Source organism: Aptenodytes patagonicus, chromosome 17 (genome assembly GCF_965638725.1).
Source record: "Aptenodytes patagonicus chromosome 17, bAptPat1.pri.cur, whole genome shotgun sequence".
Lineage (NCBI taxonomy): Eukaryota > Metazoa > Chordata > Aves > Sphenisciformes > Spheniscidae > Aptenodytes > Aptenodytes patagonicus.
This window is the reverse complement of record NC_134965.1, coordinates 5846658-5871187: the sequence shown is the minus strand read 5'-3', so window position 1 is coordinate 5871187 and position 24530 is coordinate 5846658. Positions and strand designations below refer to the sequence as shown.

General features: G+C 47.4%; 1 protein-coding gene across 2 annotated transcripts in view; it reads left to right on the top strand.

Moving 5' to 3' along the window:
* The window catches only part of AP2B1 (adaptor related protein complex 2 subunit beta 1), an 85530-nt gene that overhangs the window by 30137 nt on the left and 30863 nt on the right, over positions 1-24530 (top strand). For both annotated transcript variants that reach the window (XM_076354644.1, XM_076354643.1), the window contains exons 10-14: positions 7355-7470; positions 8592-8757; positions 9263-9361; positions 11776-12035; positions 16426-16618. In XM_076354644.1, coding sequence (XP_076210759.1) covers positions 7355-7470; positions 8592-8757; positions 9263-9361; positions 11776-12035; positions 16426-16618 — 834 coding nt within the window. The remainder of the gene's footprint in view (positions 1-7354; positions 7471-8591; positions 8758-9262; positions 9362-11775; positions 12036-16425; positions 16619-24530) is intronic.

Below are 24530 nucleotides of genomic sequence, written 5' to 3'. Positions count from 1 at the left end.
ATAATGTCCCAGCAAATTTGCAGTGACCCTCTAACTGTGTAATTGTGTGTCTCAAGAAGTAGCGTTAACCTTGATTTTTAGCAGCGCTCCTTTGGAGACACTGCTGCTAAAGATGAGGTCTGTTTACTCCTCTGACAATAACCAGATTTAAAGAAGGCAAATATAGAGCAACTCATTGCAGTGTCCTCATCTCTGGGTTAATCCCTGTCCCCAGTGCATCTGTGTTTACTAGAGGCTGTTTGCACTGTGAGTTATGACTAATGGAAGAGCGTTCTCTCAGCCATCAGTGTCCAAGTTCCCAAGGCTTAGAAATCTGCTTTTTGACATAGGGCACAGCTGGCGGGAGCTGTTGATGAATGAGTATTCACGGGGAACCTCAGCTCTGCCTTCAAGGATCCTACCTTTTGACTAATTGTCTCTCCTAGAAAAGTAAGACAGTAAATAAATTTGTCTGCTATGATGTGCACCATAGAGCAAGTGTGGCATTACCTTTGCTGCGCAGCAGTGCGTGGTGCTAACAGCAGAGGTAGCGCTCATTTTGGAAATGTAAGCAATACCCATGCTGAATAGCAAGGCTGATGGATTTTGCCCAGGTTTAAGTAGTCATATTGGTTTGGGGGATGTCAGAACAACATCAGTTTGCATGGATAGACTAGCTGGGCTCAGAGTTAGCTTGAGTACGTCTACAGCAAACCGTGTGGTGTAGCTAGACTTGACAGCATGAGGTGAAGGTATCTGGCTTGTGCATTGGTTTGCTCCATTGACAGCATTAGATGAAGAAGTCATCTGATGCTTTGATTGTAAGGAAACAAAGCACCGCTCCTATGGGAAAAGGAAATGAAGTGGATGCAGTAAGAATAGTGATTCTTCTGGAGCAAAGGAGAAGTAGAAGGAGCCGTATTAGAGAGGGATTTGTTTTGGTTCCAGGAGATTCTGCCAGTAGCCTAGGTCTTAGAAATCATAGAATAGTTTGGGTTGGAAGGGACCTTTTAAAGGTCATCTAGTCCAACGCCCCTGCAATCAGCAGGGACACCTTCAACTAGATCAGGTTGCTCAGAGCCCTGTCCAACCTGACCTTGACTGTTTCCAGGGACGGGGCATCCACCACCTCCCTGGGCAACCTGTGCCAGTGTCTCACCACTCTCAGTGTAAAAAAATTTCTTCCTTATAACTAGTCTAAATCTACCCCCCTTTAGTTTAAAAACATTACCGCTTATCCTGTTGCAGCAGGCCCTGCTAAAAGTTTGTCTCCATCTTTCTTATAAGCCCCCTTTAAGTATTGAAAGGCTGCAATAAGGTCTCCCCAAAGCTGCCTCTTCTCTAGGCTGAACAACCCCAACTCTCTCAGCCTTTCTTCATAGCAGAGGTGTTCCATCCCCCTGATCATTTTCGTGGCCCTCTTCTGGACCCGCTCCAACAGGTCTGTGTCTTTCTTATGCTGAGGGCTCCAGAGCTGGACACAGTGCTGCAGGTGGGGTCTCACCAAAGCAGGGTAGAGGGGCAGAATCCCCTCCCTCGACCTGCTGGCCACGCTGCTTTGGATGCAGCCCAGGATACGATTGGCCTTCTGGGCTGCGAGCGCACATTGCTGGCTCATGTCCAGCTTTTCATCCACCAGTACCCCCAAGTCCTTCTCGGCAGGGCTGCTCTCAATCCCTTCATCCCCCAGCCCGTATTGATACCGGGGGTTGCCCTGACCCAGGTGCAGGACCTTGCGCTTGGCCTTGTTAAACCTCATGAGGTTCACACAGGCCCACTTCTCGAGCTTGTCCAGGTCCCTCTGGATGGCATCCCATCCCTCTGACGTGTCGACCGCACCACTCAGCTTGGTTGGTCAGGCAGGACTTTCCCTTGGTGAAGCCATGCTGGCTGTCTCGATTCACCTCCCTGTCCTCCATGTGCCTTAGCACAGCTTCCAGGAGGATCTGTTCCATGATCTTCCCAGGCACAGAGGTGAGACTGACTGGCTTGTAGTTCCCCAGGTCTTCCTTTTTTCCCTTTTTAAAAATGGGGGTTATCTTGCCCCTTTTCCAGTCAGTGGGAACTTCACCAGACTGCCACGACTTCTCAAATACGATGGATAGTGGCTTAGCAACTTCATCTGCCAGTTCCCTCAGGACCCGCGGATGGATCTCATTAGGTCCCATGGACTTGTGCACCTTCAGGTTCCTTAGGTGGTCTTGAACCTGATGTTCTCCCACAGTGGGTGGCTCTTCATTCTCCCAGTCCCTGCCTTTGCCTTCTGTGGCTTGGGCAGTGAGGCTCGAGCACTTGCCGGTGAAGACCGAGGCAAAAAAGTCATTGAGTACCTCCGCCTTCTCCGTGTCCTGGGTAACCAGGTCTCCCATTTTGTTCTGGAGAGGGCCCACATTTTCCCTTGTCTTCCTTTTATCCCCAACGTACCTATAGAAGCTCTTCTTGTTGCCCTTGATGTCCCCGGCCAGATTTAATTCTATCAGGGCTTTAGCTTTCCTGACCTGATCCCTGGCTGCTCGGACAATTTCTCTGTATTCCTCCCAGGCTACCTGTCCTTGCTTCCACCCTCTGGAGGCTTCCTTTTTGTGTTTGAGTTTGTCCAGGAGCTCCTTGTTCATCCACGCAGGCCTCCTGGCGTTTTTGCCTGACTTCCTCTTTGTTGGGATGCATCGCTCCTGAGCTTGAAGGAGGTGATCCTTGAATATTACCCAGCTTTCTTGGGGCCCTCTTCCCTCCAGGGCTTTGTCCCATGGCACTCTACCAAGCAGATCCCTGAAGAGGCCAAAGTCTGCTCTCCTGAAGTCCAGGGTAGTGAGCTTGCTGTGCGCCCTCCTCGGTGCCCTAAGGACCTTGAACTCCACCATTTCATGGTTGCTGCAGCCAAGGCTGCCCTTGAGCTTCACATTCTCCACCAGCCCCTCCTTGTTGGTGAGAACAAGGTCCAGTGTAGCACCTCCTCATTGGCTCCTCTGTTGCTTGGAGAAGGAAGTTATTGACACATTCCAGGAACCTCCCAGATTGCTTATGCCCTGCCATGTTGTCCTTCCAACAGATATCAGGGTGGTTGAAGTCCCCCATGAGGACCAGGGCTTGTGGGCATGAGGCTGCTCCTATCTGTCTATAGAGGGCCTCATCCACTCAGTCTTCCTGGTAGGGTGGCCTGTAGCAGACCCCCACTGTAGTGTCACCTGTCCCTGCCTTCCCTTTAATCCTGACCCACAAGCTCTCGGTCGGCTCCTCACCCATCCCCAGGCAGAGCTCCACGCACTCCAGCTGGGCATTGACATAGAGGGCGACACCCCCTCCTCATCTCCCCTGCCTGTCCTTCCTACAGAGCCTGTATCCCTCCATCCCAACACTCCAGTCATAGGCACCATCCCACCACATCTCCGTGATGCCAATGAGGTCGTAGCCCTGCAGGTGTGCGCACGTCTCTAACTCCTCTTGTTTATTCCCCATGCTATGTGCGTTTGCATAGAGGCATTTAAGTTGGGCCCCTGATGAAGCTGTCTCACTGGCTGGAGTTCCTTTGTGCTGCTCTTCAGGCGCTTTCCTGCTGACCTGTGTTCCTTCTCCAGGCTCTGGGCATCTATTGCTGGCCCTGGCATCAAACTGGTAGGAGTGGGATGGATTGAGGTTCCCCTCCCCCGGCATCTCTAGTTTAAAGCCCTCTTCACCAGCTTGGCAAGCCTATGACCAAAGATGCTCTTTCCCTTCTCTGACAGATGGACCCCGACAGCCCCCAGCAGACCAGGTTTCTCAAAGCGAGTCCCATGGTCTAAGTAGCCGAACCCCTGGCTGTGGCACCAGTCCCGTAGCCATTTGTTGATTCACCAGATTCGACTGGCCCTTTCAAACCCCTTCCCTTTGACCAGCAGGATTGATGAAAACACTACCTGCGCTCCGTCCCTTACCGGGGCTCCCAGGGCTCTGTAGTCCTTCTTGATAGTCCTCAGACTGCTCCTGGCTGTGCCACTGGTGCCCGCATGAAACAGCAGCAGCGGATAATAGTCAGTGGACTGTACGAGGCTTGGTAGCCTCTCGGTGTCATCCCTAATGTGAGCCCCCGGTAAGCAGCACACTTCTCTAGAGAGTGTGTCCGGTCAGCAAATGGGCACCTCCGTACCTCTCAGAAGAGAGTCGCCTACTACTGTCACCCGTCGCCTTTTCTTAGTGGCGCTGGTTGTTATACGGGGGGCAGATGGGGCTGCCTTACTCAGCTCCAGCATCTCTCCTGATGTGACGGGTCTTTCCTCTTCAGTCTGCAGAGCAGTGAAGCGGTTCTGCAAGGGCACCTCAGGCTTCGGGGGAAGTCTCTTCCTCCTGCTGGTCCTTGCCGTTGCAACTGTCCATTCTTCTGCATTATTGACCCCCGCTCCCTTCTGCGTGTGCCGGTGGGGGAGTTTTTGGCTGTTTGGCTGTGGGTCCACTGCAGACTGTGCTTGGAACCAGCTCTCTAGCTCCTTCTCCGCCTCCCTGATATTACACAGCCTTCTCACCACCTCCTGCAGCTCAGCCACCTGCTGCAGGAGGTCCTCTACCTGGGCACACCTTTTGCAGGCAGGTCTGCCACCTGTCCCTGCCCCAGGAGAAAGGTCTAGATGCTTCCTGCAGCCTGAGGTCTGCACTGCAGCCTCTCCTGTCAGCAGCTCTGCCTGGGTGGAGGCATCTCCCGCCGCTGGGGTAGATGGTGCAGACCCCCCAGCCGGAGCCGCGGCCTTTGCTCTCAGACGAGTGCCCACCATTCTGCCTTGAGGGTCAGGTAGGATGAGTGCCCTTGGCCTTTGCCGATGGTCACAGAACGGTGCCTCGTTGCTGGGTTATGTGTACTCCAAGTCTCCCACTCAGCCCGTGGAATGCCCCTCCTTCTAAGAGGTGCCCTCCTGCACAAACTGCCACGCCATGCCCTAGCTGCCATGCCATGCCCTGGTCGCTACTGCTCCCTGCCTTTTGCGGGAGTGGGGGGTGGCTGCTATTACTGCTGGTCCCACCTGTGCCTCATCAGCCACCCTTGTGAGAGCTGCTGGGCCCCTGCACTCCCCTGCAGTTTAGCTGGCTCAGGAAACCCCCCTGTACGCTGTGATCCGCTGCTCCGCTGCGGGACACGCCTGCACCGGAGCTGATCGCCTCTGCGAGCTTATGACTGTGAGCGTGGTACGTGCTACTTCAGTAATCTTGCGGGCTTTCATTTGGCTTCTACAGAAAAGCAAAGCAATTTTGACGTTGGTTGGTTGTCCTTCCTCACTCCAACTTGAGAGCTGTTCTGGTTGGGGCGCTCTTTCATCAGTTTGCAGATCACTGCAGTCCCCAGGGATGTCCACCTTCAAATAGCAATGTGTTTACAAGGGATGGGGTGAGCTGAGATGTATTTTGTTACAGGGAAATTTTGTTAGAGGGACTGCTCTACTGTGCATGTGCCCACGTGACTGCTCACTTTCCAAGGGACTCTTGGGCTAAAAATCAATACTGCATATTTCAAAGTGGATGTTGTGCTCTTCCTGGAAAAATCACGCATTGAAGTGTCTAAAGAAAAGAAAGATAAACCTTAATTTGCTTTTCCTTGAATTCTGCAGCTCTTAAAACTTTGCTAGTTGTAGGCTCTGATAGGGCTGGACTGCTTGTTGCAAACAGTGACTGATGCTGTAGAGCAGAATTGGGTTACGACAGATTTACCCCGAGTGCCCCTTAAGGCCACTTGTTAAAACATCTAGTGAAAGTTGTTGAGAAACCGGTAAGAGATGAAATTGCAAGCTTTGAAGCATCTGTCTTGCAAGGACTTTGAGTGGGGTTCCTGGTGTGAGCCAGGTCCACAGTCAGTCTCCATGAAATGGAAGAGTCTTCCAGGTCACAGGCCTCGAATCTCTTCTTGAGCAGGAGAAGAGATCAGAGTAGGACATTGTCAGATTGCCATTTCACTGCCTCCATAGTGGCATAGTACCTGTAAAGCCATGCTAAGGAGGGAGAGTTATCATAAAAATATATGATAGCAATCATATAATTTTATATGATACCTCTCCTTACTCTGATACCAATTGTATTGGATCTTTTTCTGTTTGGTGTGAATTTCAGGGGAGAGTCTTATGGCCTTTAGTGCCAGTTTGCAAAGACGGAGCAAATGCTGGTTTATAGTGTCTCTTCTCTTGGCTGATCCCCTCGCCAGCATTGCCACTGTTTGTGCTTGTAGGCTGTGTTTGTAAAATACCACAGCTAGAGTCACGAGGGCAAGAAATCACCAAGAGGTTTTAGTCTCTGCTTGTCCCAAATTCAGCTCTACAAGTCTTGAGGTTTGTCCTTGAGACTTTTGCCCATTCTCAAAAAACTGATTCCTGTGATTTAAATGCCATTTCATTCCTCCTCCTCCTGCCTAGCCTTCAAGTGCTCTGAAAGTGAAGGGGACTGTTAGCTCACTTGAATTGAAAAATCCACCTACGTTGCTATTGTTTGTGCCCTACGATGTTTGTCTCGATCCTGAATGCTTTATGAATGTTCTGATGGTGACTGCCTAGGCAGTGCCGTGAGCATTCTGCTTCTCACATTAATCACCAGCTGTGTAATGAGGCTTCATATGCGCTCTGCTAATAGCCAAATTGCTGTCCTTATTTGAGACTCTCCAGTGGTGGATTTGGTTGCTCCTGTGATGTCCTGCCTCACTGTGCTATTTGGGATTAGACCTCCCTGAATTATTTGCCTCTAACTCCAGTTCTGGTTCCTGGAGCATGCCAGTGTCCAGTCCTTGTTATCTTATGGCGCCTGTGGCTGGGAATTTTGAACTATTTAATGTGAAAGCTGCATTAGCAACAGCTGGATTTCTATTTATAGCTGTATCTTCACATGTTGCTAGTAATCTCACCCCAAAAATACTGACCCTCTTGCTGGTGTGAGCTGCTTTTTGCTGCTGTTCTTGCAGCGTGATCGACAGCGCGGTTTTCTGCTGCCTTCTGGCTTCCGCAGATACCTTCCAGCAGTCCCTGTCAAAACTCTCCCAGCTCTGGTTGCCACAGCTTGGGCAAGTCCAAGAGAGCTCATTCGGTGGCCTGTTTCAGCTGCTAGCCAGCAAGAGGGTGATATAAGTAGTAATGCAGGCAATGTTCTTAAGGTCTCTTGTGTGGTAATCCAGCTATCTACTGGCACGGTTGCTTCAACCGTTACTTATTGCAGGAGCTGGAGTAAGCTGGTGTCTCCACTGTAGTACACAAGCACTTGTCCACCTGTAGTTTTTTTTCTGGACACGCATACTGAGTTTGGTAGCTGTTGTCCTTTTGTTTTCCCCCTCTGGGCCTGTTTCATATGCATGCCTCATTCCTCAGCATGTGCTGTGGGCTGGGAAGGAGTGTTTCTTCAGCTTGTTTTAATTGTATTGTTCTGTTCTTCTCTCTAGCAATCTGCGGAGCGCTGCGTGAGCACACTGCTAGACCTCATCCAGACCAAGGTCAACTATGTGGTCCAGGAGGCCATTGTTGTCATCAGAGACATCTTCCGCAAGTACCCCAACAAGTAAGTGAAAGTCGTATAAGGTTTTTGGAAGCCTTTGTCTGCTAGCATCAGAATAGAGCAATGTAAAACTCAGCATAGCTTACCAGGGCTCTGAAGTAAAGGTGGCCATTTTTCTGAAAAGCAATGTCCATTCTGATTCTAGCTCCTAGTACGGTAGGATTCAGATGTTGGCTCTAGATGAGGTATCAGCCTGACACATTATTAGTTTGAATTGAAAGCTTTTCCTTCCCCACTGCTCCATATTGATGCTGAGTATAAGCCTTAATCAAAAGATAGTAAAGCTCTTACAGAGAATGCCAGAAGGAGAATTTGACCAAGTTTACAGCATCAGGCTTCTGGTCTTGCTCGTCTCCTCTAGAAGGCTTATCTACAAGGCCATGAAAGTTCGTGGCTCTCATGGTCTGAGATCCCAGTCAGATTATGTTGAACAAAACACTGCTGGCTTTCTCAATCGAGTGTTCTCTCTGTCTTGGGCAGTACTGGGCTTCTTTTAAGCTGTTTCTGCAATAAGGTTTTGTCTCCTTAGCTACAGAACAGCAGCAATGTCTTTCAGCAGAGACTTCCTGATCACCTAAAAAGTAATATGGGACATCTGCAGGCTGCTGTGGCAATTTCTGCTGTCAGTTACAAAACAGATTGCTTGCTTACGGCAGGGATACCCACGCATGGGAATAGGGGAAGCTAAATAATTAGTGTGGGATATTGTCTGTTTTACAGCAAAGCCTTTGGGGAAGTGTAATATCCAGTTTAGAGTTACCAGTCTGAAGATGCCAGCGAGGCTGTGGGATCTGATACAGACTCATGGTTTGAACTGTTGGATCAAATGTTCCCTTTAGCAAAACACAGAGGGAGGCAGCTTTGTCTTGAATTCCACATCTGGGTGGTCTTGCTGATTAATGAAACTGCAAAGCTCTTGAGGACCCTGTGAGATCTTAGTGCTCAGCTTGGAAAAAGAAAAAGCCTAGGAATATCTTCTGTAGTTGAGTGAAAATGCTGCTTGTTCCGTAGAAATGCAAGACATTGTAATTCAGTGCAGGATTCTCTGCAGAACGATGTGGGCGGAGGTGGAGTAACACAAGTTTAATTCACCCCAATAATCCACCTGTACTCTGACAAATCAGGTATGAAAGCATCATTGCCACTCTGTGTGAGAACCTAGATTCCCTGGATGAACCAGATGCCAGAGCTGCCATGATCTGGATAGTGGGCGAATATGCAGAAAGAATTGACAATGCAGATGAGCTGTTGGAGAGTTTTTTGGAGGGCTTCCATGATGAAAGTACTCAGGTAAAATTGTGTTGTGCATCTTATCTGTAGTGTTTCATGCAGTGTATGTATGGGACGGACGGTAAATATTATTGCAGTGGTCAGAAAATACCTCCCAATAAAAACTTCAATATTTGGCTAAAATAAAACTCTTGGGAGTCTGTAGACTTACTCTGTTGTCTGTATCTCCCAAACTCCTCTTCTTGGAAGGATAAGACAGAACAGGAGGGGTTTCTAGATGTTGCATACTTCTTGGGGAATAGCCCTACTAGGGACCACAACATACAGAAGAATAGTGATGAGATGTATAAATCTCAGCGTGCTGATCAGGGACTTGTCTGCGAAAGTGTTTTGCAACAGGCAAGAGTCTGAGTCTCATTGTAGTGGGTTTCACTGGCAAAGAATAGTGTAATGCTGTTAAAAGCATAGGACTTGAGTTTCATATCAGTAAAGGGTGTTGAGACTTGGGAGACATTGCCAAAGCATGGATGAATTCTCTAATCTCTACTGTGTCCCTTTCTCTTAGGTGCAGCTCACCCTACTGACTGCTATAGTGAAGCTCTTCTTAAAAAAGCCTTCTGAGACACAGGAGCTGGTTCAGCAGGTCCTCAGCCTGGCCACGCAGGTAAGCCAAGATATCCAGTGAACCAGAGCCCTCCAGACATTGTGTTGGCCTGCCGTGTGGTGTCTCCCATCTGCCAGGCCAATCAGCTTTGCAGTAGATAGAATTCAAGCTTGTTCCCCTCTCTCCCAAAGTGACTCCATTTAAGGGCTGCTCTGTGCCTGTTACCATGCCATCTGGCATCTACTCTCTCCTTCTTAGCTCTTGCTTCATCCTAATTCCTTCCCCGTTCCCCCACCAAATGAAAAGTTAGGGACAGGGTAGAGCTATGAAGAAACCAAAATGCTTTCTCCTTGATGGTGGCTTGCAGTTAAAACATCTGGAGCTATGACAGAGGGAAAGGGCCTGGCAAAGACTTTGTTCTGTGAACAGCAAAGCTTAAGCAGTGCTATGAAAAAGAAAGAACTGAGGCTTGGTGGTTTTTTTTCCTTTGTACTTGGATGCTGTCAACCAATGTGGCAGCTTTGCTGGAGGCTGTAACAGTGGGTTAAGATCCTGGATTCATTATGCATGAGGTGATGAGTTATGAGCTCAGATCACTGCAGGCTGGGCTGGGCTTGAGCTGGCAGACAGAAGTTCTGGAGGACAGAAGTGGAGATGTTCTGGTGGCAGGAGTGGGTAAGACATCAGCTGATCCTCCTACGCTCCCTGGCTGTAATGACTGGGGTAAATGTGTGATGGAGTAGTCCAAAAAGAGCAGCTCCTCTCCAGACCTGCTGTGTCAAGTGACGAAAATAGTCTCCCAGCTGTTCTGAAGGGGCTGCAATTGTTTCTGAGCAGAAAACCTGGAGTCAATCATCAGCTGGCCTTTTTGGTCCTCTTTGCTGCAAGAAGTCATGGCTGTGGACTTATTAGTACTTAAAACTTCTGTTCATCCCTTTGGGTGTGTTGCATTGGTCAGCGGCAAGAAATCTGTGGCCTGCTTTTGTTGCTTCAAAACCTGCTATTAGGCAGGCTCTGAGCTCTTCCTTAGAGAGTAGTGGGCCAAAGGCATGCTATATCATTTGCCTAAGCCAACAGAAGAAAGGTACTAAGTGTTAAAACCCACTATGCTGAGTCACAAAACACTTAATGGCACCCTAGGAATATAATAGGTGTCTTTTTTTGTCACAAATGTTGATTCAGTCTGGGTTCTTGTATTTTATAGGAATAATAAGTCAATGTAGGACAACTGGCTGTAAAACACTAAAAAGCCTATGCTTCAAGGTCTGATTTCTAAGTAGAGATACTGGTTTTCACTTGAGTGGGAGAGGAGTTGCACGTGTGTTTCTTTCCCCAGCTCAGGTATTGTTGCACTTTGAGTGTCTCTTAGGGTATGTCTGCATAGCAAACTGCAGGTGTGATTGTAGCAGGAGCCAGCTTAATCCAGCCAACACTGGAAAAATAGCAATAAAGCAGCTGGGGATGGGAGGGACAGAGATGTGTAGCAGGGAACAAGGTCCCTGGCAAGCCCATCACCTAACGGATGGCACAGAGCCTCTACGTCTCCATTGCTGTTGTCTGTCTGGCATGGTGGGTAACTAAGCTAGCATGGGTTCATTGGTATGCACCACAGGGGTGCATGCAGACCCTGGGGAGTGGAGAATTGGGAGAAATGTGGAAAGAGAAGATCTGAGCCTCTTGTTCCAGTAGATTTACTAAAGTTTCAAGTCTGTTTATTTGGCTGTGAGAAGAAACAGTCAGTCTTGAATCTGTATGTGCCTGCAAGTAGATAGGAGCGTGTGGTCTTTCATGTCTGCCCTTGCAGAAGCCCTGCCTGATCTGCAGTAAAACAAGGGTATTACTGACAGCTGGAGAACCGATGAAGTATCCTAACTGTGTATCATTAGCATCTTTCCATACTTCATTAGATAACTAAAAGGCAGGATAAATAAGATCTCTTTTGGTATGAAGAATACGGCTTATTAAGATCCATCCTGTAGCTCTGCAGGGTCTTTTTGTCCAGCAGTGCCCTTGCGTAAGTCATACATTTCCAGGAATCTTGGATCACTCTGTTACAATATGCAGTATTGCATGTCTAGTCTTAGTATGTGACAGAGTAATTTCAACCCACGTTCTTTTCTTCTGTCTGCACTCCCTTGGAGTTCTCCTAATACTTACTGTTATGTTAAGTGGCAGGAGAGTTTGGAAAGCGGTTGATAGCTCTGTGGGTTTGGACAGTTGTGGGATGTAAATCCTGGACTTTTTCCTCCCTGACCAGCTGAGCAGGAAACTAGGCGTTAATACTTTGGTTCTCACTTTTAATTTTGGAATGTTCATCACAACAAGCAGTTTGTAACATCATTCTGAAATTGGTGACTGTGTCGCTACTGGATGGTTGGGATTTTTTAATCCAGCAGAATCACTGCTAGAAAAATTAAGTGATTACAGGTGTTAGTCCCCTTCAAACCTGTGACCGATGTATTGCTTTGTCTCAGGATTCTGACAACCCAGACCTGCGGGATCGTGGCTACATCTACTGGCGCCTTCTTTCCACGGATCCAGTGACTGCCAAAGAAGTGGTCCTCTCAGAAAAGCCACTTATTTCTGAAGAGACCGATCTGATTGAACCAACTCTACTAGATGAGTTGATCTGCCATATTGGGTCTCTGGCTTCTGTGTACCACAAACCACCAAACGCTTTTGTGGAGGGGAGCCATGGGATCCACCGCAAACACTTGCCAATTCACCATGGGAGGTAAGCTGAGGCATCTGTGGTGATAATGGAAGGATCGGTTGTTTCTTTCTAGCAAACAGTCCAAAAGATGCAAGGATTTTTTTATAACACTCTAGTGGGTTTTTTTATCGATTGTGTAGGGGCTTGCAGGTCATCCAAGGAGCCATTTCATTGTAGGATTTAATCCTGGGTACGTAGTTTCTGAGTTCCTGGGTCAGAAGACAGGGGAAGTATCAAAGTTCTTGTGTGAGGAGAAGCTAGAATGTTTTTTGTAAAGACACTGGCTGTAAGCCCTCTTGACATGAGAGTGTGAATAAAAAAGCAGAAGCTTTGGGTAACTGGTGCAAGGGTATACTTTCAGGAGGAGGCCGAGTGTGGTAAAAACAAGCACCTTACAGAAGGATACACTTCTTTGATTTTGTAAGAGCTTTTGCTTCAGCAACAGCACAGCTTTACAAGCTTCATTTGTGTAGAATAATACCAGTTTCCTGGAACTGGCAAGTACAGGGATCCTTTGCTGTTGGAATATGAAATGGGGAAGGACTGGTAAAACTACCTTTCTCACTTGGTGCCTATAAAGCAAGGGGAGTGTAAAAGCCATCTAAGCCCCATCACTGAAAACTGTTTGGGCTTAAAAGATGGCTAGACTGACATGGTTCTGTCTAACCTTTGGGGTGGAGGGGGGTGCGAAATGCTTTGGCTTATTGTCTGGAGCTTTAATGCTTCCCTGTGATCCCAGTCCTGGAAGTGGGTTAGATCTGCATGAGCAGGCAGTATAGTAGTCCCGGGCTGTGGCGGTGTTACTGTTGAGCCTGTTCCCATGGTTCCTCATTCAGGTAAGCAGTGCTGTTTGCACTAATGGTATTAATTACAAATGCAAGTGTGCTTTACAGCAGGAGGCAGAGTATCCAGGCTTACCTCTTAATAATATTCCCAAAGTGACATTTGGAGTGCTATTTTTTGCTGTTGCACTGATAAATCAGTGTGCGATGCTGCTCCTTTTCTATTTCCTGACATCACTTCTCTGCTATTCTTAGCAACTAAAGCTATTTCTGTAATGACTAGCTTTGGGAAGCCGAGTTGTTTTCTCCCTGCCTGTGAAAGTAAGTCTGGCTGCATTGACCCAGGACGAGCAAGCACAAGTCTACCAGTCAGACAAGAAAAGCAGTGGCTACATTCCTTAGCTACGTCTTCTAGTCAAAGATTTGCCTCAATAGCAAAATGAGCTGGGGTGGGGGTAGCTTTGGTCTCCAGTGTTACCAGCCTTCCTGTACACTGTTTCAGGTCACTACAGAAGCTAACGTTTTAGGGGGTTTTAGTCAGCCTAGTCACATGGCTTGACTCTTACAGCTAATGTTCAGACAGTCTGATGACCTCAAATGTTTTCCAACTGTAGCAGTATTGTATATTACCCTGGTGGTGTTTACTACTAAATTACCCTTTACTTCAACATAAAACCTTCAGGCCTCAGTCAGCAGTGGCAAGCTGAGGAAGCCAGAGCTGGAGGAAGGTCTGAAGGGTGCTCAGCCGAGCATGCTGCATACTGATGCAGTGCTCTAGCCCATTTGGTAAATTAAAAAAATGAGTGGTGTTACTTAATGGCACACCAGGCTTCTCTGATGTGAGCTGACCTCATAAAGAGGCCCTGTTATTGTGGTTTTCTGCTTTACTGTTAGCAAAAGGACAGTAAAACCTTGCAAGCTGATGCCAAGGCCTCCTTGTACCATGTCACAGCATACCAAATTGCCACTTTCAGCCATGAGAACTACAGTGAGCAGCTCTGCAGGAGCATGGTTGTGGGGAGCCTGAATTTGTGCATCCAGTATGATTTCACTGATTACTAAGAAATCGGTTTGCCTCTTTCTGGTGCTGAATGTGCATGAAAAGATACATGAAAATCTGTCAGTTTAAGGCAAGTTAGGGGTGTCCAGTGAAAGATAACCTCCTCACCTAGCTATTTGGAGTTATCGTCATTACTTCTGCACTCCGGTAATGACCATTCTGATGGCTGACCTGTCCACTAAAGACTGAGGTTTTCCTTCAGATTGCACAGGAGATAGAGGTGGAAGTGTGGAGGTGTCCACAATGAACGTGGCTTAAGAGAGTCAAGATAGCGTTGCCTTGAGTAGATGGGCAGAAGTAGCTAGATGAGTGGTGCTTTCCTGGGTATAAACCTAGGAGGAGTTAGTTATGGTTGGCAGAATATACTACATTGCATTTTGATTCATTTCATTTTCATTCAGAGCAGTGTAGGACAGGTTCCTTTCAGCTCTCAGCTGATGGAAAGACCCATTGAACAGCTCACAGATGGTGAGATGTTCCTGCCTCTTCAATGAGCCCAAGTGTCCTAGAGTTGCAGATGAATCCTAAAGGTGGGGAAGAAATCTCCTGATGGCTTGGCAGTGTTTCCTCATGTGGTGGCTCCCACCACCCCTGCTTAGCTATAATGTAGCTGGGAAATTTGGGGAGATGTTTACAGGGCTCCTGGGAGAGGAGGAGTCTGGTTAGACTCTGGCAGGAATCCACGTTCCCACACAGGTGGCTGCAGGAAATTTTTGATTCTGGTTCAGGCTGTGCATCCCTTGTGACACCCAACATCTGGGAACCGCTGGAGGCTGAACTCATTGGAGGGCCAAATCTCCAACTCACATGGGCAAACCCAGCTGCTAGCCACTGCCCAAGACTATAAGGGAGAAAGCTTATATCGAGTCTTTTTGCCCTTTATAACCCACATATTCTTTATTCTTTTTTTTTCTTTCAAAGAAAATGCAAAGCTGTTTATACAAATCTCTTTAAAGCGGCCCATTCTGTACAGGAAATGGAAGGCTTGGTGTTTTGTTTTTTAATACAAACTGACTTAGTTTTGTCCTTTCCTAATTTCTTGTTGGGCTTCGGGGCAACTGCAGTTACACAAGACCTTGAAGGATTGCTTTATCTCCATCAGAAGAAGGATGAGTAAGTGTTGAAGAGGTGTAGTGTTAAAGGGATTACATACTGGGAACGAACCAAGTGTGTGCACTACCGGCTTGTAATGGTGCCTCTGCTCATACATGCTGTTCTTCCCCATTCTCAGGTTGGGGGTGGGAGTGGATCACGGTAACCACTTGCTCTTCAAAAATGTTTTAGTTAGCTGTTCTGCATACTCAGAAGTCTCCCTGCTGAAGGCAGAAGCAGAAAGGACAACTAATATTAGTACTGTTAGGGGTCTAAAGCTTTTAATGCAAAGAAGCTTTCAACCCTTTCTGTCGCTGCCTGGTAACTAATTCATTCTGCAGTCCTTATGCTACATCTTTTCCTCTTGGCACTGAAGTTGGGAGCAGCTTATACTCTGTTGCTAAAGCTTTCCCCCCAGTAACTGAATAAGGATAAGGAAGAGAATTGTGGCTACTCAAAATCAGGAGCTGCAATCCTTACAAAAGAGCCCCCATGTTAAACACCTTGTCAGGATGCTAATTCCCATGGCATTTGTGTGGAATTACCTGTTGGCTGCATCTGCAGTAATATGAGCTAGAAATAATTTTGTCAGTTACTGCTGGCAACAGGATACAAAATAGATTTTAAGTTATCTACAATATTAGTGTCTCTGGATTTAAAGAATAAATACATTGTAATGAGATCTCCAGGAGCTACAGTCAGTCTGACTTTTTTTTTTCCTCTCCTTGTTGTAAAATTCAGTGGTAAGTGAATATAAAAGGTAGCCAGACTGCATATGATGAGAAATTTTAGAAGCTGTATAATGAGCGTTTCTAGACTAGTAATTGGCATGCCTGCTAACTCAGAGGAAAGGAAATTCTTGATAGAAGGGAGGAATCAATTTTAGATTGAGGTCTTTAATTAGAAAAGAGTTGTGGAGCGTGGTGCTGGTCAGTAGGAGGTAGTTAATCCAGATCTGTGGGGAGTGGTTGAGCTTGCACTGGTTAGAGTGAGGGCTCAAGGGTTTTACCAATGTTAGGTCTCTGAGGAAATCAGTATTTACACCCCACCACCACCATGTTTACATGTAGTTCTCCAGGCCCAGTGGGCTGAAAATCATCTCTATAGGTTTCTTCTGAGCTGGGAAATAATTATTTTCAGTGCTGTAGCCCATGTAGTACTCATGGCTTACGGTTTTGGAAGGGTCTGTGATTCTCAAGGTGGGCAGATTTCACACCTGAAGATTCCCTTTTCTGAACTGAAAACCATGCATGATGCATGGAAAGGCTTTGTGCTCAAAGCGTGTGTTGAAGAACCACTTGCCATAACACACTGCCTTGTACGTGGCAGTGGTCAGATCAGCTGCTAGGATAAGCTTTTAACTGGCTTCTGCTTGTCAGCCACCTCTTGCTGTGTTTCCCCATGCTGGGAATCTGAAGCTGGAGGCCGAAGGTGACTAATGTTTCTCTCTTCTGCTTCTTGTTCCTCCCACCCATAGCACTGATGCAGGCGATAGCCCCATGGGCACAACGGCCACTACAAACCTGGAGCAGCCGCAGGTCATTCCATCGCAGGGCGACCTTCTGGGTGACCTTCTCAACCTGGACCTGGGACCCCCAGTGAATGTTCCCCAAGTGTCCTCCATGCAGATGGGTGCTGTGGACCTCCTGGGAGGAGGACTGGACAGCTTGGTAAGCAGCAACCTCTTTAGCTTCAGCTGATGCGAAGTAATTGGAGCTGTGCTTATCTCTGCAAAGCCTTGATCATTTGTGCTTGTAATGCTTGGATCACTGAGCTCCCAGTGCTGAGTCCTAAAACTCCAAGAGGATTTAACCAGTGCTATTGTACCAACTTTCAGCAGGTTTTTGCTGCTATAAAACGAATGTTGCTGCATGCTGTAGAATCCCCGTGGTCAGTGGATGTATTTGTTCCATGCTTTTTCTGTCTGTAGAAGAAAACCAAAAAGTTGTTTTAAGGATGTAAAGTGTCCCACTGCTTTGTAATTGATTCAGGCTCCCTTTCAAGAAGGTGTTTGTTCCACCCGGTTCCCAACCCTACTGAATTTCAGTGCAAAACTCTCAGGGCTGCAGGCCGTAGCCCGGTGTCATCCCATTTGTGTATTCTCCAGAGTATGTCATGGTTTAATATCGGTGACATTTTAATTGCAGTTAGGTCAAGAGGGAAGCACTCTGCGTAGCCCTCCCCATGCCGCAGCTGCTCACGAGGAGGTATTCTAGTACTAACAGGGTCAGGCTCTAGGGTGCGAGCAATCGCACATTGCTTCTGCTCCGGAGTGTGAGCTGGGCATGAGCTGCAATGAGAGAATCACTTAGCAAGGAGACCGCGGCAGTGGAGGGGAGCTCGGTGCTGTGGTCTTACGCTGGTGGCAGCCAGGCATTGAGAAGTGAATGTAATCATCAGCCTGGGAGTAGTTCCCCAGGGAGTGGAGCACAGCACGCAGATCCCTAACACCCTGGTGACTTGCCCACAGGGGTAGGAAGCAGTCTGGGTATATTTGCACCATGTAACCTGAGTAAGACTACCCCTGTGAACGTAGTTGGGTGTTTTTCAGACCTACGGTGGATTTGTCTTGCTTTGGTTTGAGGTTTGGCTTGTAGTGAGCTGGGTTGGGTTATCTGCGTGCCTGGTTTAGGTGTGCTTTCAGTTCTGAGTCAAGATCTGAGTAACAGAGGTAGGAGGCAGCTGGATGAACCCCAATGCAACAAATCCTTACTTGTCAAATATATATATTTTTTTTTTTTAAGCTGCCATAATCTTATTAAAGCAGACATTAAACATGTTTCCAGCTCCAGCGCCTCATGAGCTAATGAACTGGAAACAATCTAACCCTTAATGGCATTGGCGTTCATGGAGGTCAGATGTACTTTAGCCTCTGTGCCATCTAAACAGCAGTTTGCTTATTTAGCAAGGAGAGTGCTTTTACGCTGGGGAGATAGGGGATTAGGGAAATGGTTTAAACTGGAGTGACTGGGAAAGCAGACAGTGAGCCCAGAGCAGTGACCTTTGCAGCCTTTGCCCTGCATTGTAAGACATGCCACTAAGAAACTGGGATTTTTAATTGTGTTAAGGCATTGCAGAAAATGGTGCTATCTGTGGCGGCTCAAAATGGTTAGGAGTTAAATTCCTCTGTCTATACTGTCTTCCAGGCCACTTATAGTAACCTTTTGTTTTTCATTAGTGTCAGAGACAAATAAATGGACACAGCAGGAGGACTAAAACTTGGTTTTGGGAAAAGAGTTGTCTCACAGTTGGCATTAATGTGCTTAATTTAGTGACCTGCTTTGGCAGTAGAGCTGTTAAGTGGATATGGTACTAGGCTTTTACTTAATATTTTTCTCAAGCCTTAAGTAAATCCATGGGGCTGTGGAGTGTGATCAAACAAAGTGATCATGTCTGAACAGGGAGTAGCTGTGCCTCAGGCTGCGTGGGCCAGCACTGTCTCAGCTGAATTACTAGAAGGGGTGAGCACTAAGCAAAAATATCTGAATGGTGGTGCATTTCCCCCCCCCTCAGAATGCTTTCTATTGAAGTGCTGTTGCATCAAATGTGCTGTCTTCTCCGGATCCCTCGCATGTATAAGTGAATCTTTTCCTGGTAAATCTCTGTATTTCTCTGGCTTTCCCTTCCCTGATAAGCCTAATTAGTGTGTGAGTGAATGTGATTTGTGTCTTTGTTTATTGTTGTGGGCATGTGTTTAACAAGTATCAAGCTGAGTTAACCCTAACCTAGTATTAGCGAAATTGCTAGGCAGTGTCTCTTGACTGCATGGCTAGCCAAGGGGATTGGTGTTTGGATCTTGGGCTAATATTAAGCCACATTTGTGCAGTGCCAAAAACAGTCTCAAACTGCAGGTACGCACATGCCTGATTTCTGTATGTGGTGAGGGGGTGAGATGTGTCCCAAGGTGCCCCCTTGAAGAAGGGCTGAGCTCTTCACCCTTCACCAGGGATCAAAAACGGCTGGGAGCCAGGGATGGTGTCACTTGGGCTGCTTGTGCAGTCAATTAGTGGGGTTGGAGACTGAAATAAAACCTTCTTCCTCTGTCCTTATCAGCGTTTTGCCTATCAGTGTATCAGTAGGCGTTCTGGCTGTCGGTGTAGCAATCCTTTCCTCTTTCTCCTCCAGATACCTTATACACACACTTTCTTTATGCTGTATTGCTGCCTGATACATTCTGCTTTGAAGTTTCCCTCTCCATTACTCCTAAAGTCTTTTTTTTTTTTATGCATTTCTTCCCCTGTTTTGTTGGGAAGACCAAGGCTCCCATACTCTTGCATGAAGCAGGAGTGGTGTGAGCAGTCTCTCTCTCCTCCTCAAACCAGACAGAATTTACTTCACTTTGGGCCCTTGCGCTACCAGAAAGTAACCCTGTTTGGTTGTGAATGTGGAGGCAGCTGTCTTCCTCTGTGTGTGCTGCTTTGGTCTTTCTTTTCCCATCCCTCCTGTTGTCTTAAGAGTTTAAGTAAGAGTACTGGAACCAAGCGTGGTTGGGGTCTGATCTAAGGAAGGATTGAATATGCATTTTCCCAACAGGAATTTGTCTAGTGTAATTTTTTTAAGGCTCCTAGTGATGGAGTTTGTACTGCCTCTACTGTTGATCTCTGTTTTCTGCTCATCACTAGCAAATCCCTTTTGGATCTCAGGTGACCTGAGAGGAGACAGGAGCATGAGATACGCGAATGCAGTGTGTTCTCTGCATTGTGCCTCTGGCATTATCTCTCAGCCTGAGCGGGGACCTAAGTTGCTCTGCTGCCAGAGTAGAGCATCTCCAGACCCCACTTCCATTTTCCAAGCAACAGTTTGATGTGTAAAAAAGCCTAAATAAGCCTCTCTGTTACAGTGGAAGAAAATGGTTTGGGATGTGCTTGAGTTTATGCATAAAATCATGGTCTGTTGCTGTGATGGTGAGATTGCGTCAGTACTGTGAGTGTCTCAAAGGCGGCTGAAGGTCTGGAAGAGGCTGCTGGCAGGATCTCAGCCAGTGTGTCACATTCACTCAGTGTCATGTGTTGATCCCCTCAGATACTTGTTGCAGCTCTTGTATATTTGATAACGCCTCCTTTTCTTTGGAGGGGTGTCTGTCTTCAGAGGGATGCTCTTGCAATAGAAGTCTCAACAGGACTAATCCAGAAAGATCAATAGCAGCATTAACTTCCATGGCAAATATTATTCCACATTTCCATTTCTTAAACTGTTGTTTTTTTTTTTCTTCCAGGCACTTAAATAGAGACTGCATGGTTTAAAACTGGATAAACACCAAATTAATATTGTTCATTTGAATTTTCCTCAGCATTGCTAGATATTTATCCCCATGACCAGTGAGACTCCAGCTGCTTGATAGGTTAATTTCTTTAGTGAGTAACTCTTATTTTATCTCCATAGTGAGTCCTGTAACTGGTATTAAATGTAACATGCATATTGTGCATGCACAGATGCTGAGCATGTGTTAACAATTTAAAAAAAAAAAAAAGGAGAAAAAGGGCCTTTAGTACAAGAACAAGATATGCTTTGCTTATAACCAGAGCAGACTCGCTATATGACTTACGGAGAGTTGTTCTCTAGTGAACAGAGCCAGCACTGAGTCTGCTCCGGGTTGTGCCCCTGTTTGCCACCCTGGGCAGATCTTGTTCTTCTCTGCTTTGCTTTCTTTTCTGTAAAATGGTGACCAAGCCCACTGTTACAAAGCTGTTTGAGATCTCCAGCTCCACAGTGTAAAGTAGTGATGTCAGTCACTAATACGGGAGAAACAAAACTTGCTGGGCCAGCAGGTTGCCGGATGCAGAGTTGCGCATGCTGAGAGCTGGAGTTTGATGCTTTATTACCTTAAAGCCGGCTCTTAAGTGGCTGAACTTCATGCAGATTATAGGCAGCCCTCCAACTCCTGGTTTACTGTTGATGCAGTGCTTTGTAGGATGTCTATTCATGCTGTAATGAGCCAGGGCCGTTTTGCCTTTAAACCTTTTTGTGTGTTCATTTGCTCTAAAAATCCATTGGGCATGAGAGCTCCGTGTTGCCTGGCACATCGTGCAGCTCCCTGTGAGCCCGTGCGTTTAACGGGAGCAGGGCACTGTGGCTGGGAGCCAAGGAGGCTGGCTTTAAACCCGGGGGCAGAGCAGTAAATCTGTAGGAATGGACAGGCTTGGATTGTCTGTTATGTAAGGATTTTATTTAATACTCTAGCCACTCATCTACAAGAGTATTATTGATTCAGGGCTGGCAGCTGATCAGACTGATTTATGTCCTGAATTGTAAAGCTGTTTGATAAACACTGGATGTCCACAGTTTTCTGTAATACCTGGACTGGTTTGGGCTGTTCCAGGTGGAGCTGTGCCCCTCTATGTAATCAGGTTGGCTATGGGGGGGGGGGGGGTCTGACGCCAGGGGTCTCTTCTGCATGGTTCAGGGCCGTGTCCCACCACTGTGCCTGCTCTGAAGTGTGATGGAGGGCTGGGACCTGAGCACTGGCTCACCCTCTCCTGTGGGGTGTCCTGGGCTCTGGGTGCCTGTAGGCTTGGCAGCCTGGGACAAAACGCCTGCTCCAGCAGCGCTGAATGCCTGCCTGATCCAAAAGGCTACTTATTTTACCTTTTCCTGGAACTACAGTGTGAGAACGGCTATGCTAGGTCAGCCCCAACATCCATTTATGCAGTGGATGTGATGCTTCCCCAGGGTGCTCCTCCAGCCTCCAACAAGGAGCTGAGCGTCTCCTTTCATCTAGGCTGCTCTGGTTTGATGAGCTACAAAGGACATCTGTTAGGATTTCTGACAAAGGGCATGTGTCCATTGCTGGAGCAGTGCTGATACAGAAAAGGAGCTCTTCTGGTGGGTTGCTCATTCATGTCTGATTTAAGGGTCTTGTTGCTGTTACAGTAATAGGACTGCTAGAGCTTTGTAGAGTTGCTTTTTTATGCTTTAGAAAACGAAAATGGCTAGTACTTAGTTTCGGTTGCTGATGGAAATCATTCAGCAAGGAAAAGCATTAGCAGTAAGTGCTGCTGAAACTGGTGGCCGTGGTATTGGCAGCATGACCTGTCCTCTACCACCTTTGACACAGCTGTCCTTGGTTTGGACAGTAGCCCTTCTGCTCTGCAAGCCTGGCTTGGCAGCATGAAAACAGACACATAAAATAAGCAGCAAACGAGGTACTGAAAATGCCTCTGTGTGAGCCACAGCGGAGTCTGCAATGAGATATCTACAGCCCGTCAGGAGGTCAGAAGATGCAGACCATGCATGATCTGTCCTGCAGTTAAGATGTCTCTAACAGGATTAGCCCAGATCAAGTGGCCTGCTAGCAACTGTGCTCTCAGCATTTCAGTCAGCCCCATCGCCTGATTCTTGTTAGGTAAATGCCTTGTGTTCCTTGCTGCTCTGTTACCGAGTGCGTGCTCTCATCTAGCTCCTTGAACTGTGATGCGGAACTCTTGGTTTGGGGTGCGAGGGAGAGAGGAGTCAGCAATTGTCCCGTTAACCCATGAATTATGGCTTCATGAAATGCACAGCTGCTGTGAAAGCCCCGGCTATGCTATGGACGCAAGGCAAAGCGGTTGCTGAGCAGTGGTTGTTGCAGCTTCTGTCCCTGGCTCCACCCTCCCTGTTATTTTTTTTGTGGAGCTCCAAATGCCTCACGTCATGTTGCAGAAGTGATTGTAACCCCTCCGGATCACATGAACACTTCAGCAGAGTCACTTCATTACAAGCTGCTGTTACGATGCAAATAAACCCTCTTAATGCAGTAACTCCAGCACTGCTGCACTTCATAAGTCAGCATAACTGCTTATATGGAGCTGAAATTACAGGGCAGATGCTCCTCAATTGCAGAGCAGCCGCAACACCGTTCGAGACAACTAATACAAAGTAAAGACGCCAATGCAGTTTGGGAAGAGGTGCTAGTACTATTTTTGTTGATGTAAGATCGAGCCCAGCCTCTTCTTTAAACTCATGTGGCAGCTTGAGTGCTGTTGTGGCAGGATGAGTTTGGAGGGAATAAAGAGAATTCCTGTTTGAAGAACTTTGTGCGTTTGGTGGCCAAGGCTCCCTGTTCATCCCCTGCTCATCTCCTGAAGCTGGCAGCTCTTCATCCTGGACAGAGGCTTTAGAATCATAGAATCATAGAATCATTGAGGTTGGAAAAGACCTCGAAGATCATTGAGTCCAACCGTCGACCCAACACCCCCATGCCCACTAAACCATGTCCCTAAGTGCCTCATCTACTCGTCTTTTAAATACCTCCAGGGATGGGGACTCCACCACTTCCCTGGGCAGCCTGTTCCAATGTTTCACCACTCTTTCAGTAAAGAAATTTTTCCTCACGTCCAATCTAAACCTCCCCTGGCGCAACTTGAGGCCATAAGCTGAAGAGCTTTGTGCTCTTCAGTAAGAGGCAAGCCTGCCAACTTTGGGCTCAGGATCGGGGCTTTGCAGTGCCACAAGTTCCCAGCCAAAAGTTCCCCTTGGCCATCCTGAGACCAAGTGGCAGCCCTCATCCACCCCACCTTCATAGCAAGCGTTTCAGCCTGGGTAGGGCTGGCAGCTGTATTAACGTGATCCTCTCCTCCGCGGGGCTGTTGCCTGTTCCCATGTAAGGCCGGTTCACATTGTCCTTCCGACAGGAGTGTCTTCCTGCCCATGAGATGAATGGAAATGGTTAACTAGAGCTGCCAGCCCTGGGGAATTGGTTCAGCAGCACTTCACGCCTGACTAATATCTGCTGCTTTCCTTCTGCACTCTGCCTGTCACTCCAGATGGGAGAGGACACTCCGTGGGTAATTGGTTCCTGTTCCCTCTGTCTTCCTCCTTCCCTCTTTCTCACACACGTCACTGTTACCGTCTCTTCTATCATTTTGAGTTTGGAATAAAGTTAGATCTTGGGCATCTTGCAGGAAGATTGGGTAAACCGGACCTGTAGTTTCTGAATAGGGAAAGCGTTGGTGATACGGGAGGGTGACAGGCAAGAAAATGGAGAAAGGGACTTCTGTGCTGCTACAATGGGTACTGCACCCCGGATCTGATGTGGAACTGATTAGTTCGTTATTAACTTTTCTCCCCTTTAATTTCTGTTGAAGTATGTATGTTGCCACTTCTCTTTTCACAATATAGGCAGAGCCAGCTCTGCCTGTAGGGACGTGGTGAAGCTGCCAGCTCCCTGGAGCTTGCTCTGCAGCTTTGTAGTACACATCTGCAGCGCTTGTTCCCAAGCCTAGGAGCTGAGAGAGTGGCAGGTTGCTGTGTGCAGACCCCTCCTATGAGTAGAGTGGGACTTCAGGAGGGAGCACGTCAGAGTCTCCTGGCATTGGAAAGAGATCTTTTCTACCACAAAGCAGAGACGTTGGGTGCAATCTAGAAATGTAAGGAGGCTCATGGTAAATTCTCTGAGCCAGTGAGGTTTTTTCTCCGCTTTGTAGGGGGTGAGAGCTGGAGTCTCGACTCAAGCAATAAATCCAAATTCTACTTTTCCCCCAAGGCCTGACAGCTAGGGAAAATGGAAGACTAGCAGACAGCTTGAGGAACCCCGATATGTAACTCCTTCCCTCCTTCACAGTGAGTGCATGGAGATACCAGTGTACAGGTTTCTTCGGGGTTGGA